This window comes from Epinephelus fuscoguttatus, linkage group LG13, assembly GCF_011397635.1.
Source record: "Epinephelus fuscoguttatus linkage group LG13, E.fuscoguttatus.final_Chr_v1".
NCBI lineage: Eukaryota > Metazoa > Chordata > Actinopteri > Perciformes > Serranidae > Epinephelus > Epinephelus fuscoguttatus.
The window spans coordinates 33,297,224-33,316,159 of record NC_064764.1 but is presented as its reverse complement, the minus strand read 5'-3'; the positions used below and the strand labels follow the sequence as shown (position 1 = coordinate 33,316,159).

General features: G+C 42.3%; 1 protein-coding gene across 1 annotated transcript in view; it reads left to right on the top strand.

The window, feature by feature from the left end:
• The window catches only part of LOC125900186 (aryl hydrocarbon receptor-like), a 61,185-nt gene extending 42,669 nt beyond the window's left edge, over nucleotides 1-18,516 (top strand). Inside the window, exons 3-11 of the mRNA XM_049595079.1 lie at nucleotides 534-649; nucleotides 2,802-2,891; nucleotides 3,918-4,032; nucleotides 4,172-4,299; nucleotides 5,469-5,671; nucleotides 5,834-5,943; nucleotides 7,306-7,447; nucleotides 8,813-10,589; nucleotides 13,576-18,516. Of these exons, the coding sequence (XP_049451036.1) occupies nucleotides 534-649; nucleotides 2,802-2,891; nucleotides 3,918-4,032; nucleotides 4,172-4,299; nucleotides 5,469-5,671; nucleotides 5,834-5,943; nucleotides 7,306-7,447; nucleotides 8,813-10,589; nucleotides 13,576-13,653 (2,759 nt within the window). The 3' untranslated portion in view covers nucleotides 13,654-18,516. The remainder of the gene's footprint in view (nucleotides 1-533; nucleotides 650-2,801; nucleotides 2,892-3,917; nucleotides 4,033-4,171; nucleotides 4,300-5,468; nucleotides 5,672-5,833; nucleotides 5,944-7,305; nucleotides 7,448-8,812; nucleotides 10,590-13,575) is intronic.
• The last annotated feature ends 420 nt before the right edge of the window (nucleotides 18,517-18,936 follow it).

Here is an 18,936-nt window from a genome sequence, read left to right as displayed (position 1 = left end):
AACAGTGCAGGACACACTGCACAGACGAGGGTGACATGGCCAACCGTCAGCTTGATGTGTCAGGGTTTTAAGCAAACATTTTTAAAAATAAACAGTAGGCCTATATCTTAGCTCTTTATTTATTTCTATGAATAAAAATAAATGAAATTATCATTTTTAGATTATTATTCAAGATATAAACGTAAGAAAAATCTACCTGGACAGGGGTACAGTGAAGACCTGATCACAAGCTGTAGTCACAGAGCCCTCATGTTCTGCGCAACAGCTTTGTCTTCCATTAGAAAAGTACGCATTTAACGTAACCATAATCAAATGATGGCCAAGTGTCAGGGGGCAGAAAACACTGAATTTGTCAAAAAGAAAAACAAAATTAAAAGATTGATTTAAATCCTGATCACATCACTGTCTGTCACACAAAGCCAGTTCAATTGAGGGATATAATACATAACCTTGCTGAAAATGCTTAAAACCTTTAGCGATGTTAATATAACCTCTGCTGACCCCTCGTCTTTGTTCTGTCACCTTTTGTGCAGGGGCCATGAAGACCAATAACAGCAGTCTGATGTTACCTGGAGTGAACGGGCAGAATGGGCAGAACGGGAACAACATGGACGTCACGGGCTTCTCTGAGGGCGACCTGCTGCTCCAGGTAAGACACAAGTCAAGCACCCATGCAGATGCTGCTTGTAAATGTGTCACATTTGCTTTAACTGTTTGTCGTATGTTCATCATTCATCTTAATGCTTGTTACATTTGGCTTCTATAATGTCTCCTCGCTGGCAAAGGCGTTGTCAGAGGTGTTATGTTAACGTGTTGTCTGACATACATCTTGTTTTTGTGGACGCGATATATTAAGAACACCTTGAGGAAGTTTTCTAAAATTTGGCACAAACATCCACTTGGACTCAGCGATGAAGTGATTAGATTTTGATAGTCAAAGGTCAAAAATCAAGGTCACTGTGACCTGTTTTTGGCTTTAAGTCAAGAATTCATGCATCACTTATTACAAAATTTGACAGGAAGGGGATAAAATGGGATGTAATAGAATAAAATGATGATTGATGACATTGTATATCCAAAAGGTCAAAGGTCAACCCACTGTAATGTCATTATGTGCCGCAAAAACACTTTTCTGGCCATTGTTCAACATCATATCTCAGGAACAGAAGGAGAGACATTTGGTCAGATACTGAATTGGTGACACTAATCTTAGGTCCCCACCTTGAAAGAAAAAAAAACTTTGAAAGAAAAACAGACACATCCACATATGACGTACTGTCTACCGTCATGGTTACATGAGAGTCTGGACAGACATGGATGTAATCTGAAATCTTATAAATGCCCCATCCCTGAAAGAAATACCTTTTCTTCGACACTAATCAATCCAAACTGTGGCCATGAGGAGCAGGACTATGAAACCAGGTCAGATGATGTGCATTTCCTCAGTCAGATAAACTTCCAGCTAGGGGTGGGCGATACGGCCCTAAAACAATATCACAATATTTCAGGGTGTTTTTGTGATAACGATATTCTTGACGATATGACAAATTAGTACACTGCTGAAGCTGCTCCTCTTTTTGGAGCCACCAAGGAGTCTGTAATAATTTTGCTTTAAGCCATGCTTGTTGTTGCCGTGGGTTACAGTATGATGTCAGTGTCAACAAGCTGAAATATCGCGAGTATCACAATATGAATTTTTCATATTATTGTGAATGAGATGATATGGCACTCCCCTACTGCCCAAACTGCTGTCACTCTGAAAGCAACACCAGACAGGTCACACAAAGATCACAACAAGCAAAGAGCACAAACTCACACACAATAGATTAAAGGCTAGGCACCCTAAAAATAGTACAAATACACCTTTAAACAGTTTGATTGACTGTTACTGCTGTGTGTAGGAGAAACAGTCCCACGGCCTGATTGATTACTAAACAGCCTGAGGCTAGCAGGTGTTTAAAGTCAGACTTTGTTTGTTTGTACTCTAGTCAGGTTGTGTAGAGTTAATCCAGGTCTATCCATGCAGGAGGAAGTTTTGACAGGTGAGGCTGCTCCTCTTGCTGACTCTTGCCAAAGCCTGGCCACGCTTTGTGGCTCTTCACAAAACCTGTGCTTTGTCATGTACTCTGCACCTTGTTTATTGACGCTCACCTGTCATGAGCATTTTCACACTTTGTTCCGTATAATGATCTCAATGGGCGGTCATTGTGTAACACAAAGGGCCTTTGAGAATCAGCAGCTGTTGGTGTTCAAAAACAACATTACACAGGAGTTTTGGTTTTATTGTTTTTATTTATTTATATACATTTATTTTTATTTTAATGCAGATTTTAAATTTTAATTCTTTTTTTTTTTTTCAACAGAATGGGATTTATTTCTGTGCTTATTTTGACCTTTTAGAAATCGGTGAAAGTTGATTTATAAAGTGATACTTCCAAACAGATCTGTAGTTTCATTTCTTTCCCTGGAGTCCCACAGTTACGCCCACCCAACACTAGAGGACTTTGAAAAAGCTTAAGTCTGATTAATTAGATTAACTTTTTGACAGGTGGATGAAAAAATCCACCAGCAAAGCATATTTTCCACCACTCAAAATAATGGTCGTGAGCAGAAGCAGCGGACCGGCAGCAAGTGTTACTTGCTTTATTTCGAACATGTATATTTTCACTGGCCAAATTGTATGCACATGGGTTTGACTTTGGTATTTAATTATTTAAAAGTGCTGCAGTAGCACAATGACATGTGTGCATGCACTTTAAAGAAACCTCTGAATGCTGACTGACTGTTTGTTCCCTGTGCAGGCGCTGAACGGGTTTGTGATCGTGGTCACGTCAGAGGGCTTGGTGTTTTATGTCTCTGCCACAATCAAGGACTACCTGGGCTTTCATCAGGTAAGATGTTGGCTTTTATAATAATATGTAACATTACATACAACATTTTTTTGTAGAATCAAATACTCATTTGTAGACTTGAAAGTTGACTGTTAAAGGTTCCCTCTTTTGAACTCTTGGCAGTAACAATCAAGAGAGGGGTGGTGGTAGAGAGAGATGTCCAACACTTAGGTACAAATATCTCACACAGATGTTTAAGAAGTATTTCGCCGCTGGAAAGATGCCCCTTTAATAAAACTAGGTTGTCTATGCAGTAGAAAGATGCAAATACTTTTGAAATTGGTGCCACATGACCAGAGAAAACAGAGAAAAAGGATGCACTGTGCCACACAGGACCAATAAACGCTCGCGCCAGTGGGTGATGTATTGTGGTCGGTTGGCAAGAAATGATCTCCATTTCTTACGGTTAAACATGGTCCAAGTCTGAGAGAGAGAGGGGCGGGTCTGTCTTTATCTGCTTCTATACTGCGGGCAATACGAAAATGCCAAAGTACAGCCTTTAGTTCAAGCAACAGCCCGAGACTCTGCGAAACTCTGCCTGTAGGTGTAAATTACACCACTCATTTTGTCACCAATGCGTCACAAGTTTCCAAGCGTCAAAAGAAACTTCTTATACCCCTCCTGCTGCAGTATAAACCACTTTGGAGCTGTCGTTTCATATGACAAGTATGCTTTAAACCAACGTTTTTCAAGCCAAGGACCACTTAGGTCAAAAAGAGACAAAGCAGAAACCATATATTTAAATGTACTGGACAAGAGAACGGGTTAGCTTAGCAGTAAAAGCACCATTTGCAATTAAAGATGAGATAGAATATATAGGATGACATCAATAAATAATGTACAATGAAATACAAATATACATATCGATAAATAATCCCTTTGTTTCTGTTGATTCCCATTGAAAGTTTCCACCTTGAGTATTCCTTGAAATTTGCAACCCTATTCCGGATTCTGAATCAGTGCATATCTCGTGTTTAAAGGACTTGAATTGCTGATGAAGTGCTGTGTCTCTTCCTCTGCCGACAGTCTGACGTGGTTCACCAGAGTGTGTTTGAGCTCATCCATACTGATGACCGGGCTCTGTTCAGACAGCAGCTTCACTTTGCTCTCAACCCTCCATCTGCCGGTGACGGAGAAAACGGTAAGAACGGTGACTGTATTTCAGGTTTTACCATGAGCTCAGTCTTTCCACACCTGAACACGACAAGAAACTGACATAAATCAGTGATTCAGGTAACTGGCTCTGACGCGTAATGTTTCACGTCAACCTGTGTTCTCAGCCTCGCAGAATTGTGGCGGCACAATGTTTTACAGTCCTGAGCAGCTTCCCCCAGAGAACTCCGCCTTCCTGGAGAGGAGCTTTGTGTGTCGCTTCCGCTGCCTCCTGGACAATTCCTCTGGCTTCCTGGTGAGTACAGTATTTAAAGTTACGTCGTCGAAATCAGGTGTAATGTAGTCTCGCTCACCAGACCTTTCTACCTTTTTTTATTTCTTTCAACCAATCACAATCATTCTGGGCGGTGCCAGCAACGGTGCGCTTGCAAAAATATTGCCGGGGGTAAACAGGTTTTGGTGTAACACGCCCACAAAAATATCGCCTACAGGACGCAAACCATGGCAGAAAAATGGCTACATCCCCGCAAGATCAAACACCGCAAAAGTTTGTAAAGGACGTGTTGAAAACTGCTACACAACCGAAGGTGGTAGGGTGGGACTTCAGAGGGTGGCTCGTTCCGCCCAATAAGAGGCTGATCTATGCAGCGAACTTCCGCCCACTCAGACTAGGTGTAATGTGGCGTGATTACTTTTGCTTGAATCTCATGCAGTTACGAAATATTTGGAGCCATTTCAGGAAACTACAATCTTGATTTCTAAACAGTCGCTGTGTATAAAAAAACACAAATTATTTAAAATTCTTTTTGACCTATATTCAATTGAATAGAGAACAGAGACGGGAAACTGATAATCTTAATTGTTTTTTGTAAATATACACTCATACACACTCCAATAAAGTTGGGACAGCAGCAATAACAGACTGGGAATGTTGTTTAAAAACTAAATAGGTTGACTGGTAACAGGTGAGTATCATCATTGGCTTTGAAAGGGGCATCCTCGAAAGGCTCAGTTGTTCACCAGCAAGGACCATGTGAATTTCACAATTTCATGTGAGTTGAAAGAAAATTATGAATTTCACCAACTACAATCTATAAAACCATCAAAAGATTCAGACAATCTGGAGAAATCTGTGCACATAAGGAGGAAGGCTGAAAACCAACATTGAATGCCTGTGACCTTCGACCCCTCATACAGCACTGTATTAAAAACCACCATGATTAACGGATATTACGACATGGGCTCAGGAACTCTTTGGAAAACCGTTTTCAGTAAACACAGTTTATCACTGCATCTACAAATGCAAGTTTAGACTCTGTCATGCAAAGTGAAAGTCATATATCATCAACAACTGGGCCCAAGCTCATCTAAAATGCACTGACTGACAAAGTGTAAAAGTGTGCTGTGGTTCCAAGCTAAACCCCCAGAGTTTCTCATCCTCCCCTTTTTTCCCACCCTGTCCAGGCTCTGAAGTTCCAGGGTCGACTGAAGTACCTCCATGGCCAGAGGCTTATGAGGGACAATGGGAACGCTAGCAAACCTCAGCTGGCACTTTTCTCCATCGCTATGCCTGTCCAGTCTCCAGCCATCGTGGAGATCAGAGCCAAAATGCTCCTCTTTCAAACTAAGCACAAGCTGGACTTCACACCCACAGGTGTAGATAGCAGGTGCTGCGACTTCTTCCATTATTTCTTTTAAATGTATTATTTTGCCAACTGTGCAGCAAAAAAAAAAAAAAAAATCCCACATGCTGCATCTCAACTGTGTCTTCAACTGAGGTTTCTTCCAGCTTCAACAAACTCTGTGTTTTTTCTTCTGCCTTTCTCCAGGGGGAAGATTGTTCTGGGCTATTCAGAGACTGAACTGTGCATGAGAGGCTCCGGCTACCAATTCATCCACGCTGCTGACATGATGTATTGTGCCGACAACCACATCCGCAGTATGTTGGCAAATTCTACTGCACATGAACATTAAATGTGGATATTATTTGATGGAGATGCAACATTGTTTGATGTAGGAGGCAATCAAATAGGCAGCTTAAAAATTGTTTCCTACTAGAAAGGTCATACAAAGACAAATACTTGTTTTAAAGGCCCAGTGTGCGAGATTTAGGGGATTTAGTGGCATCTAGTGGTGAGGATTGCAGATTGCAATCACCTGAAACTTCTCCTGGTTAGAATTACATCTGTATTCATTGTTCAGGAGGTTTTTACTGGGAGCCGAATTATCCACACAGGTCTCCTCCTCTCCAACAGACCAACCAAATAATTAAAACCAATAAAAACACTGAATTAAGCAGTTTCATGTTACATATCAGTGTTTCTCCAATGCTGTTTGGTTTGTCAGAGACAGGTTGCTTGCCCAGCACCTGCTAATGTGTGCTCACCTTTTTCTCTGATACTTTAAGATCCAGATGTTAAAGAGGTTTTTACCGTGAGCTGAATAATATGCATAGATCTCATCCTCTTCAAAACACGTGGACCTTGTGATTTAAACCATTAACAACACTGAATTATGCAGTTTCACTTTAAGAAATTGGTGTTTTTCTCGTCGCGGACAGGCCTGACGGGAAAACACAAATGGGTGTATCTAGAGTCACTGTTTAGTTTGTCCGTTCTGGGCTACTGTAGACATAAATGTCTCATTCTAAGGTAATGAAAACACGACGATTCTTATTTTCAGGCTATTATACACCAAAGAAAACAAACATTATATTCAGTTTCTCCTCCCCCCTATATCCTTCACACTGGACCTTCAAGAAAATATTGTTTAACTATTAGCCTTTATAGTAGCTTGTTTGTCGTGTTGTTTTACATGATTAAGCACATTTAAAATTTTGTGTTAATTGTATAAAAATACTGTAATTAGTGTAACCTTTTTATGTATCGTAACGAAACAGCGATTATACTTGGATCGAGAGTAAATTATCACATCAAATACTGCCCTTATTGACATGAAATTTAGTTGTGGGTATTTGTGACCCCCTTAGGTTGAATTCTAAAGTTTTGAGTAACTTCTTGAGATATAATTTCAGTTTGTAGTCAAGAAACATCTGATGGAAAAGTTGTGAAACCTGAAATGTATGCCTCCAAAATGATCTTAATGACCCAGTGGTCTTTTTTTCTTATCCTGCCCTCAAGGGAAAGATTCTATTTTAAATTCATCTGCTAGCGAAGCTCTAAGAACAGCACATCACAGTGTACTGTATGGTGAATAAACCATAACAGCAGTTACACCAAACATTTACTGCCACTTTACTGGAAACCTCTCATTGTGTGTTGTTTTTGTCTTTATTTCACAGTGATGAAAACAGGAGAGAGCGGTCTGACTGTTTTCAGGCTCCTGAGCAAGTCGAACGGCTGGGTGTGGGTGAAGGCCAACGCCAAGCTGATCTACAAAGGAGGAAGACCTGAATTCATCATCGCGTATCAGAGAGCTTTGGTGTAAGTGTTTGACCCTTTAAGCTGGTGCAGGCAGAAATCAGGAAAAGCAGCAATACAGGATCTAACCTGTGTAAAGGCAGCAACAGAAAGTTTGCTGATCTAGCAGGGAGTTGGGCTCACTGATCCCCCAGAGATGGGGTTTGAGTTGGCTGGATTGGAGTTGCTGCTGCTGCTGCTGACTGTAGGTTTGTCTCGGAAACTGCTGCCCACACTTCTACCAGCGAGGTGGTCTTTAGCAGCGAAGAGTGAGGCGGAGGACACACTGTGATTCGAAGCCCTAGATAAGTCTACCTTTTTTGGGTTGTTTGCAGCGTAGGCAGTTGCTGACAATGCCGAAATAGCAGCTTTCTCTGCAGGATTCTGCACCACTGAATTAAGCTTTCACTGAGGGCGCGCACGCACATCTGCATTTGTAGTACAGCCAATAGGAATGCCCTCTCTCTGAAATGACCTGTGATTGATCACAGTCTCCTGTCACAAGCTACATTTTCTATGGCCTAAAAATGGAGCCAAGAGAAGTTGCTGATGTCTAGTTTTCTGTCAGTCCACTTGAATTACAATATGCTTAAAGTTATTCTGGATTTTTGCCCAGTGAAGCTAAAATTAAACTAGGGATGTCCCGATCCAGCTTTTTCACGTCCGATCCGATACCGATATTACAGCCTTGAGTTTTGGCCGATACCAATACCGACACAGCCTTTCCTTTTCATTTATTTTAGTTGTGTTTATGTAGTCCATCCATGGCTCCAATTTCACTAATTGTGCCCAAAACAGTGCCATCAGTGCTCTTTACTTAAACAGTAAGAGTGTAAACCAAATAAAAATATCACTCTAAAAAAACCAGAGCAGAAAACAAATAGTCAGTTAACTAAATTGACCGCTACTCTTCCTACCCTTCCCTCCGTGTGTGTCTGCCGCACGGTCTGCCGTCTGCATGCTGGCCTGGTGGATTGATAGTAAAAGCTGGACCGGATCACTGGAATGGACTGCTTGAATCGCAGTGCGCTGGGCTGGCCGGAAAACCTGGAGCGGATTCCGTGAAAAAACTGGATCGGAGTTCTTGGATCAGCATTTTTCCATGCAATGCAATCCAATCCGATGCCGATGCCCGTTTTTTGCTAATATCGGCGGCCGATACCGATCCGAATATCGGATCGGGACATCCCTAAATTAAACTGCCTACCCCACCTTTAATAATTGTCAGTCACTCCCTTACATGCCATGATTATGAAAGATGGCATGTTGTCTGCCAGGACAGGAGATGCACGGGTAAAAGAGACACCTATCTGGCCAGGTTTCTTACTCAGCTCAATAAGACTCTGATCTTGGTGTCAGTAATGTAATGAACTATTTGTTCTTTTTCAGCAATGCCGAGGGTGAGGAATATCTGCGTCAGAGGAGGCTGCAGCTTCCCTTCTCCTTCACCACAGGAGAGGGCGTCCTGTACGACATCGGCCCCACAGTGGACATCACTCAGTTTCAGTTCAATAAAATGTTTAACAACACAGACGACATTAAAAAGGATGTGACCCCTGGCTCTCTGCTGGACTGCTTCCTGAGTCAGGACGAAAGAGCCTACACGCAGCCAGTAGACCCCCCTCTACCTGTGGATCAGGTGTTTTTGGACAGTGAGGCCCTGATTAGCGTTGCCAGTGACGTATGGCATGACAGTGGAACTACAACCACGTCAAGTGACCCTGTTGCATTGAAAGAGGAGGCCAAGCAGTCAGTGATGGCTGTGATTGACAACCTGGAAAAAATGGCACAGGACGGTGACTTCTCTGCAGCTCTGCAGAATCTGGAGGTCAGTGATGCAGAGCTGATGGAGTGGGAAAACACGCTCAAGGGATTAAGTCAGGACGAGGGCCAGCAGAACGGCGTCAGGTCTGAGCTGGACAGCATCCTCACTAATGACATATTTGACTTCATTGATAGTGTTTTGTTCAAGGAGAAGGGAGATCACTGTCTCGACACCGGCACTCCCGCCTGCCTCACAGCAGTCAACAACAATCAGCAGGTCCCCTTCACTCAGGCTGTCCAGCTCTCAACCGCAGCCGGACTTAGTGAGCCTCAGTTGTTTCAGGCCCCGAGCCCTGATTGTACTTACTCTCCAGTGAATGGTCTCTATGCTCACCAGCAGAATGCAATGAATGGTCCAGTGACTGCAGGGCAAAGCTTGGCAGAGTCTGCTCAGATGTTCAGCAGCACCCAGAAACTCTCCCACCACGGTCCCCTGATGCCTCAGGCTGACACCAACCTGCCCCCTCTTCAGCAGCTGCAGCTCCAGGACATTTACAGCCCCTCTATAGAGCTCCCAGAGCTCACTGTCTCTGACGTCTCCGCTGCCTCAGCCCCTTTTCAATCCTGTGCACAGGCACCTATCAACCACATGGGCTTCCCGACTGCACAGACGCAATCCAGTCAGCTTCCGCGGGGTCCTCAAAACAATTTGCAGGCTCCTGCAATAACAGCAAACGGACAGCTGCTGCAGAGCTCTGTTCAACAACCAAACAATGTAGCACTTGGCGTCATGGACATTTTGCCGCCCTTGATTCCATGCAATGACTTTGTTTCCTCTAGCACACCTAATATTCCCATTCCCTTTCCCACAACATGTCTGCAAGGAAGATCCGCTTTTGAAACGCACAACCACCAGGTTCAGCAGTGGCCGCAGGGCCAGCAGCAGAAGCTGCCTCATGCTGGCGTCATGCAGAACGGACATGAGCCGATGCCAGCATGCCACAGCCAAACTCCACAAAGCCAAACATTCCCACGTGCTGGCCTTTGGCCAAGGAACGTCACCGGACTGAGCCACACTCAGCAGGGAGGGCTGACGTGTGGCCAGGCAGCTACTCACAGCAGCTGCATGTTTGACCAGCACTTTTCTAACAGTCCAGCAGGAGGCGACGTCCTGGCTCTGTCTGGGTCTTCAGGCCTGAGGGGGGCTGACATGTCTCTGGATCAAAGTCCCCCTCAAGGTTCCTGCTACTTCCAGTGGAGCCACAGTGAGCCTGTGGTGGGCACATCGGCCATCAACCAGGAGAACGCCAACATCAGTCCTCTGACCGCTCCGCCCAACATGTCCTCTTCAGAGCACACACTCAACATTCAGCACTACCTGGAATGCCCCAGACAGACGCAGGTAAACAAGATCATTCAAATTAATGGAGAAAATAAACGATGATGGTCAGTATTTTTAGACTCTTAATAAATGTAGGGCCTCAACTAATGATTATTTTTATGATCAGTTCTGAAGATTACTATTTAAATGAACCAATTAATCATTATGTCTAAACAGCGTTGGAATATACTAACAAATGACAAGTACAGTTTAAAGTGACAAGTTCAAGACTAAAAGACAAATTCTCTGCCATGCAAAGGCGTGGGGTCTTGGGTTCTTCCTTCAGGACGTTTTGAGCATCAAACACTTAATTTCCTGCGTTGTGGTGAATATTTCTGCACCAATTTCTGCCTTTTTGCATCATTTTATGGAGGAAATATCTAATTATGAAAAGGAAAACATGAAATTCAGACACCAGGTGAAAATTAAAGTAATACAAATATAATGGAATAATGCAGTAAGGCTCTAAAGCATTCTGTATTGACCTCAGGTATTGATGTTATCCCTGTAGGCTTGATTTACTCTGTTGTTTCAAACTGCCAGACAGACACATCGCCCCGTCTGGGACTCTGTGTGCTGCTCTCCAGCAGAGGTGGAAACTTGAAACTGACGGAAAACACTTATACTGATCAGGCATAAATCTCACGATTGTGTTACTTATTGTCTAAACAATTGTAAACTTCACCACCTCAGTTAAAACGGAGCTGGCAAATGCTTCCCTGAGCTTTTGAATAGGAAGCATCCTGAAGTAGTGAGACAGTCCCAAACAGAGCAAAGGCCTCGTGATGCAATGTTGTGACTTACTGAAATCTCAGATTATTATTTTTTTCTGACGCTCCATCGTAGTTGACAGAGACAAACGTCCACTTGGACTGAAAAATAAACAGATTAGAATTTGGTGGTCAAAGGTCAAGTTCAGTTTGACCTCGCAAAACATGTTTTTTGCATAAGTCAAGAATTCATATGCTGATTATGACAACACTTCACTTAAATGTCTAATTGGATAAAATGATGAAGTGAAGACATTTTATATCCAGAAAAACAAAGGTCAGCTTCATTGTGACATCATAACGTTCTGCGTAAAACACTTTTCTGGCCATTACTCAACGTCATATCTCAGGAACAGAAGGGGAGACATTTGGTCACATACTGAATCAATGACTCAAATCTTGGGTGCCCACTTTGAAATTGTGCTGCTTGCGTAGATCTTCTGTGCTGGCGGGTGGAAAATGTGTGTGAAGCATCCATGCACTGCTCAAAAAAAATTACACATCAGATCTTGATGAATGAATTATTCAAGTGGAAAATCTCTATTGACAGAGAACAAAATGACTTAACAATGGTCAGTGGAAACCAAAATCATCAACCCACTGAGGGCTGGATCACACTGAAAGTCAAAGTAAAAAATTGAAATCACAGCCTGATCCAACTTGATTTTTATCACGGCAGCTCATAATGTGCGTCAGTCACATTACGGAGGTCATTTCTGGCAGTGCTCCTCCTGTTCCTCCTCACACAAAGGAGCAGATACCGGTCCTGCTGCTGGGTTGATGCCCTTCTATGGCCCTGTCAGCCTCTCCTCGTGTAGACTTAGACAACGTCTTGCAACAGTACATTTCACACCAAGGCACCGAACTGAGACTGGCTCTTACGACATCCTGTAAACGGCTGTCGTTTCTACAGCAACGGGTACGTTGTGATGTAATGTAAAGCTGAGCACAACAAACCCCAGAGAGCACATGGATGCATCAGCAGAGCACTCAGTGATTCTTGAACGTGACCATCTCTGGTTAGATACCCTAACGTTACCTTTTCTTTGCGTTGTTTTGTTGGAGTAGCAATTTAAACTGGTGTTCTCTATCGTTCTAGGCTTCCCCTCCACCCAGAGATATATTGTATATATCTCTATTGGAGACCTGAACCCTTGGGTCAGGTGACGTGGATAATTTCTTTAAGACAATCCACCTGTGGACGTGGCTGACAGCCTATATAAACCCCTGTCAACCATGCCCCCAGTGATTTTTCTGATTCCACTTGGAGCAGCGTGGCGTGTGTTGCTTCTTTGAGACAATTACATTTTTATTTTTTGTTTGTACAGGGTTCATTCGAAGTTGATGCTGCTCTATCCCCTCGCGGTGTGTCTTACAGATTTCCAATAGAGATATATACAATATATCCGTGGGTGGAGGGGAAGCTAGAACGATAGAGAACGGGAGATTACATGTGTAACCCTGGGTCTCTGAGTGAAGAGGCTTCCCCTCCACCTCAAGGCCGCTCTAGGATTTGTTCCATCAGATCTAGATCACAGGGGGGCGTGGTTGACAGGGGTTTATATAGGCTGTCAGCCACGTCCACAGGTGGATTGTCTTAAAGAAATGATCCACGTCACCTGACCCAAGGGTTCAGGTCTCCAATAGAGATATATACAATATATCTCTGGGTGGAGGGGAAGTCTCTTCACTCAGAGAACCAGGGTTACACATGTAACCTCAGGTTATACAAACAGGGTAGTGCATCCAAAAGATTTATGAGCTTGTCTTTTCTCTCCTCTGTCCAGAAGTCTGCCATGTTCACTACTGTGTGTGTGTGCAACAGCCGCAGCGTGCACTCATGTGTACGGCCCACGTGGGTACCCAGCTGTACAAAAAAAAAAAATTCTCGAGCAGTTGAATCCCTTGCAACTGCATGAGCAGACCTGAGCCAATATACAACCGAGTCATTCAGACCACTGCAACTTTTCTCTGCAGTGTCCTAAAACGGTTTTGTTGCGTCTGGAATCTTTGGAATCTGTTTTTGTGGGTTGTCTTGCTTTTGCCTCTGCATCGCACCTGTTGTCACTTTGATTTGCACCAAAGCAGCTGTTTAACTGTCTTGGTGTTACACTGTGATGACTAAGTGTTCCCTTATTTTTTTCAGTCACTGTTATTTGTATGCAAAAAATGAAAAAAACAAAAACCCTTAACCACAGTTTCCTTAAACCACATGTCCTCTCTGCTCTCTCCCGCAGGATGAAAGAGTCCTGACTGAACGCAGTGGGATCTTCGCTGCTCCTGCTTGCGATGTGGCCATGTACCTGGCGGAGTAGAGCCGAGCCATGTTGTCATTTCCAACAAACCCAGGACAAGGACAAAACTCAGTATAGTTTGCCTGTATCAGTGCTTATCCACGGACTCTCATGCTTACCCTCATTGTCGTATGTTTTATATATCACTCTGTGTCATTTATACTTTGTCCAGTCTGCAATGTTTAAAAGTCTGTTGCTTGTCAGTTGTTAGTGAAGATACACTACAGTAATAATGAAGTATAAAGCCACAAGTGCGCTTAACCAGGATGGAGCTTGAGCCAGCTAGGAGGATTGGTCAAGTAAATCCAAATAGCCAAAGAAATAGGTTTTTTTATAAGGGAAACCAGGTGTCGTCACGTCCTTGTTTTCAGCCAGGGACATTGAAAATCTCCCAAGTATAAATACCTGAAAATACTAAAAAAAAAACAAAAAACACCTGAACATGCTGTTGTTTTGTAAATATATATAAGTATATATATATATATATATATATAATCAATCTAAACTTTGATGCTGAGAAAGTAGACACTTTATCTAAAAGACATTGTCGTCATCTTTGTAAAGAATCACTGAAAGTGATAGCTACCTGAGCGCACAGCTGTACCTTCAAATTAAAATTGTTACAGATAAAGAGCATCTGTATATTTTAAATGAAACCCTTGGATGTGGCTGATGTAAGTGTATAAATACAGTCTGTAATCGTACTTGTGTCTGCTTTGGCTCACAACAATGCCGTATGTACAGAATGCCTCAGCATGTGACACGTGTTTATCTGTATGCAGTATAAATGTGCTTTTATGGAGAATGTGTTTGAGTTAGAGACGCAGAGATATCTCAGATCCCAAATTGTGAGTACAACAGAAAGAAAATCAGAAACTTTCTGAGTCACATTAACTCTGTTTGATGCAAACATTTTGCATTGTTTCCATTTCAGTGACGTTTTTAAAGCTGAAATTAAGCATAGCTGCAGTTGAGTTGATGTGAACGCACTGCTGCTAACTAAGAGCTGTGAGTCCTTGCGTCCTACTCATGTCAGTAAAGCAACTAAATCTAACTGTGCTTAAAGAAATCAGTCCATCAAAAAACACGACTCACACTCATCTCAACAAAACGCTCAGTGACTCAAGAAAGGTCTACAAAAAAGTCGACAAAGACTTCTGAGAAAGGAATTATTCTTTCTCAGAAGTGCCCGACCACAATGATGACAGCGGCATCCCGTCTCATGGGCCGACTTCTTTGAATGAATGTGGGTCAACATTCAACCTTCTAAATAAGACAGTCATCCTAACAGCTGCCAAAACTAATGGTGCCTTCAGGCGCTCTGTATCAGCCTCCACATATGTATCGCTGCAGAGTCGCCCCCAGTGGTGAATGAACTCGGATGAGTCCCATGATATCTGAATTCACAGCACAAGTGACAATAAGCGATGTTTACTTGACTGGTAAACAATGTAGCAGGATAGAGATGATATAAAAGTATAACTGAGGAAGTTTCAGTCTGATTTAAAGGAATATTTCACCCGCAAAATGATCGTGTGTGTATTTGACTTTGTGAAGCAACCTTTGTTTTTTTTGCATGCTGCCACGTTGAACGAAGAATCCAAAAAGGCGAACACCCTTCATGAATTTAAACTCTCACACAACTCATGCAGTGTAATCAAAGTCTTATGTATCCAGTCTTTCCACGAGTAAAAAACAATCATAAAATACACATTAAAAGCCGTTTTGAAAACATGAGTTTTGATGGGTGATTTGAATCAGGAGGTCAGTGCAGAGGACAACTTTAAATTTAATCTTAAACACCCTTGCTGACAAGTAGCACCCCCTGAGTGCACCTGAGCATGCGCTCATTTATTTGTCACATGGAATTATACAAGGAACAGCTCCAGTGACATGTGATCCCATCAGCTCCTGTAACACTGCACTGTAATTTGGTCCATTTTTATGCCTGTTCTTACATTGTTGGCGGCCGCTTTATAATTGTCCATGCTTCCGGATACTTCTGGTAATCCATGGTTTGTGGTTATGGAATGATGTAACGGTCCACACAAGACAGCCGCATGGTCACTCCTCCCGAACACAGGCTCTGCTTGATCACTGTCCAAACACACACGCAGACACACGTGTGCCTTGGCACGCTACTCAGCCGTGCCTGAGACTGTTTGTACTCATTCATTCATTCATTCATTCATTTTCTGTAACCGCATGTCCTGTTCGTGGACACTTACTTACTGGAGTCTATCCCAGCTGACACTGGGTGAGAGGCAGGGTTCACCCTGGACAGGTCACCAGACTATCACAGGGCTTACACATATAGACAGACAACCATTCACACTCACATTCACACCTACGGACAATTTAGAGTCATCACTTAACCTGCATGTCTTTGGACTGTGGGAGGAAGCTGGAGCACCTGGAGGAAACCCACGCTGACACACCCTGGGTTCAAACCAGGGACCTTCTTGCTGTGATGCTAACCACTGCATTGCCCTGTAGTACGGAGCATATGACTGGATAAATGAGACTGATTATGCTGCACGAGTTGTAGGGCTGCCAAAATTGCTCAAAAATGTTGTTCGAATATTCCTTCTAAAAATAATAAATAATAATAAATTTTCGCATTATGTCCACAAGAGGACAAACTAATACAAGGAAACATAACTACTTGTAGGTATTTTTATTTCAATATAAACGTCTTTGAAAACATTTACATACCTACACATTAAAACACATAAAACAATTATCTATAACAATACGTTATAAACGGCCACGGACCTCTCGCGCGCCCCCCCTCTCTCTGACCTGTGGCCACACTGCCACTGCGAATAGCCTCGTAGCGCCGGACCGTGACCGGCTTGCGTCCTGCAGCGATCATTTCGGCGTCTGGTCTATTTTCTGCGCGAGCCGCGAGCGAATGTGTCAAGCCGGGTGACGGAGACAACAGCTGGTAGCAGAACTGCTTGTCAACCATCGTGGAGAAATGCGCGTCTGATGCCAACGCCCACTCGCAAAGAGGTCAGCTGCGGTGGTGTTTTTTTTCCTCCACAATCGAATATCAATTTTCACATTCGAAGGTCCTTTTTTTTTTTCAAATTCGAATTTAAATTCGAATTTAGAATGTTCGTTGACAGCCCTAACGAGTTGTGAGAGCTTGTAAGCAGATGTTCAGATACAGTTTTCAGAGTTCCTGCAGACTTTTTAAAGTCAAATTTAAGATGTTTTAAGACCTCAACAAAGAAAAATTAATACCATTTTACACCAACAAACGGCATTAATACATGGCAGTAAACATCACGTTCACATCTCATCGGTGCTCCAGTGTCTGATGCTTCAACGCCCATCGTCCCAAGTTTTTCCTCAGTGTCGTTACTTGTGACCGCGTTACAAGTAATAAAGTCATAAAATCATATAATTATTCATGTAACTAGATACAGTAATGGGTAGATCTGATTAGGTATTCAGACATGTCTCCGTTAGTCTAAATTTAGGACTTCTCACAAGTAAAAATAAGACTTTTTAAGACATTTTATGGCCTTAAATTTTCAAAATCAAACTTAAGACTTTTTAAGGATCTGCAGGAACCCTGGTTTTGCTGTTTGTTTTTTAAACACGATCCTAATTTACTTCAATTCCTGATGAAGGTTGGTCTTTTTTGGATTCTTCGTTCAGAGGCATGCGAGCAAAACAAAGTTTTCTCCACAAATTGAACACGTGGCGCGTCATTGTTAAACAAATGATCACTTTGTGTGTGACGTATTCCTTTAATCCACTATTAAACAAATGATAATGGGTGCATTCAAGCCTTTAAAATGAGCCAGGCCATTCCTCAAAGGATGCAGTCCCTAAATACGGACGCAACAGACAAATAAAAACAGCTTCCAGATCTCCAACTCTGCAGCAGCCCTTGTCAAAACACCCTTCTGTTACGTTCTCCCACTGCATGTGATCCTCCATAAGAACATCCCAAAATATATATATTGCCTTAACCCAAACATTAAATTATATCACAGCACACAGCATGACCATATACATTACTCTTGTGCCTTCATGCCGAATCGGCAGCTTTAAAGTATCCTCATATGGAGCGTTTTGAATTTGACAACATAAATGTTCTAAATGGGTCCCTTTGTGTTTCCTGTTGGATGTTTTGCAGTGTGTGTGAACGACATCCGCAGACAGGAAGCAAACATGGACTCAAGCTGTTGCCTAGCAATGCAATTCCAGTGAAACTGTCTATAAATATATCTGTGCCTTCTTGTATGAAGCATCGTAAAATATTTGCCTTAGTAGCGCTTGTTTTTCTAAAGTCATCCTGAGGAGCCGCACTAATTTAAATTATCCTTAAGTGCATTTCAAGGCTCTGGGGAATTTCCTTAAGTCCATTAGCCTTTACACAAACGTCCTTAACAGTGGAAACAAGGGAAAAAACTGAACTTGACCTATCTCTGTAGAGATGGTATGCTTTCTTTCATTGAATATTTAGTATCGAGAATGTGGAGATTTGAACTAACAATGCAGATCATATTTACTTTGCTTTGTTTCCTGTTTGTCATTTTGGCTCCTTTGTGTTTTTTTACCCGCTCTCCGTCAGATCTTCATATCCGCACTACAGATAATACAGCAGTACTGGTTTGGATTAACCTGAGCAAAAACAGCATTAACATGGCAGCTTTACCGTATTCCTGCTGCACTGTGGGAAATCACTCAGTATTTTACATGTCCTTAACTATATATTTTTGAATATTCATTTTAGTACAATGCTTATAAATGGAAAAAACATTACCACCTTAAGTGAATTCTTAAAAATATGAAAGTCTTAGAGCAGAGGTTAATGCGTCCTGGTTGCTCGCACCAGACTTCGGAGGCTCTGAGGACGGCCTTTAAATCGTCTTTGATATGGAACTTTAACACGGATATGTCACGACTGTTGCCACTATGAAAAAAACCTGGAGCCAAATGTTTTATTCACAGCGGTGTTGATGTTTTTATCCTAATGTGCCTTTTCATATTGCTGTTATTTGTAAAAAACATTTTTAAAAAATTAAAAGAAAGAAAAACATCCCATAATAATTTCCATGTAATCTACCTTATATTTAGCCAAGTAGTTTTAGTATCTATATCGTAATATATGTTAAATAAATAACCAACCTTTGTCTACTGTTAAATGCTTTTTCATAAATATATGTGTGCAATGACTAAAACTGTGTGTGGCTCTTTTATTTGGGAAATCGATTATTGAACCGTGAAGGGAACTTTGGTGACGCTGCAGCAGAGCTGGTTGCTGTTATAAGCAGGAATTGTCGC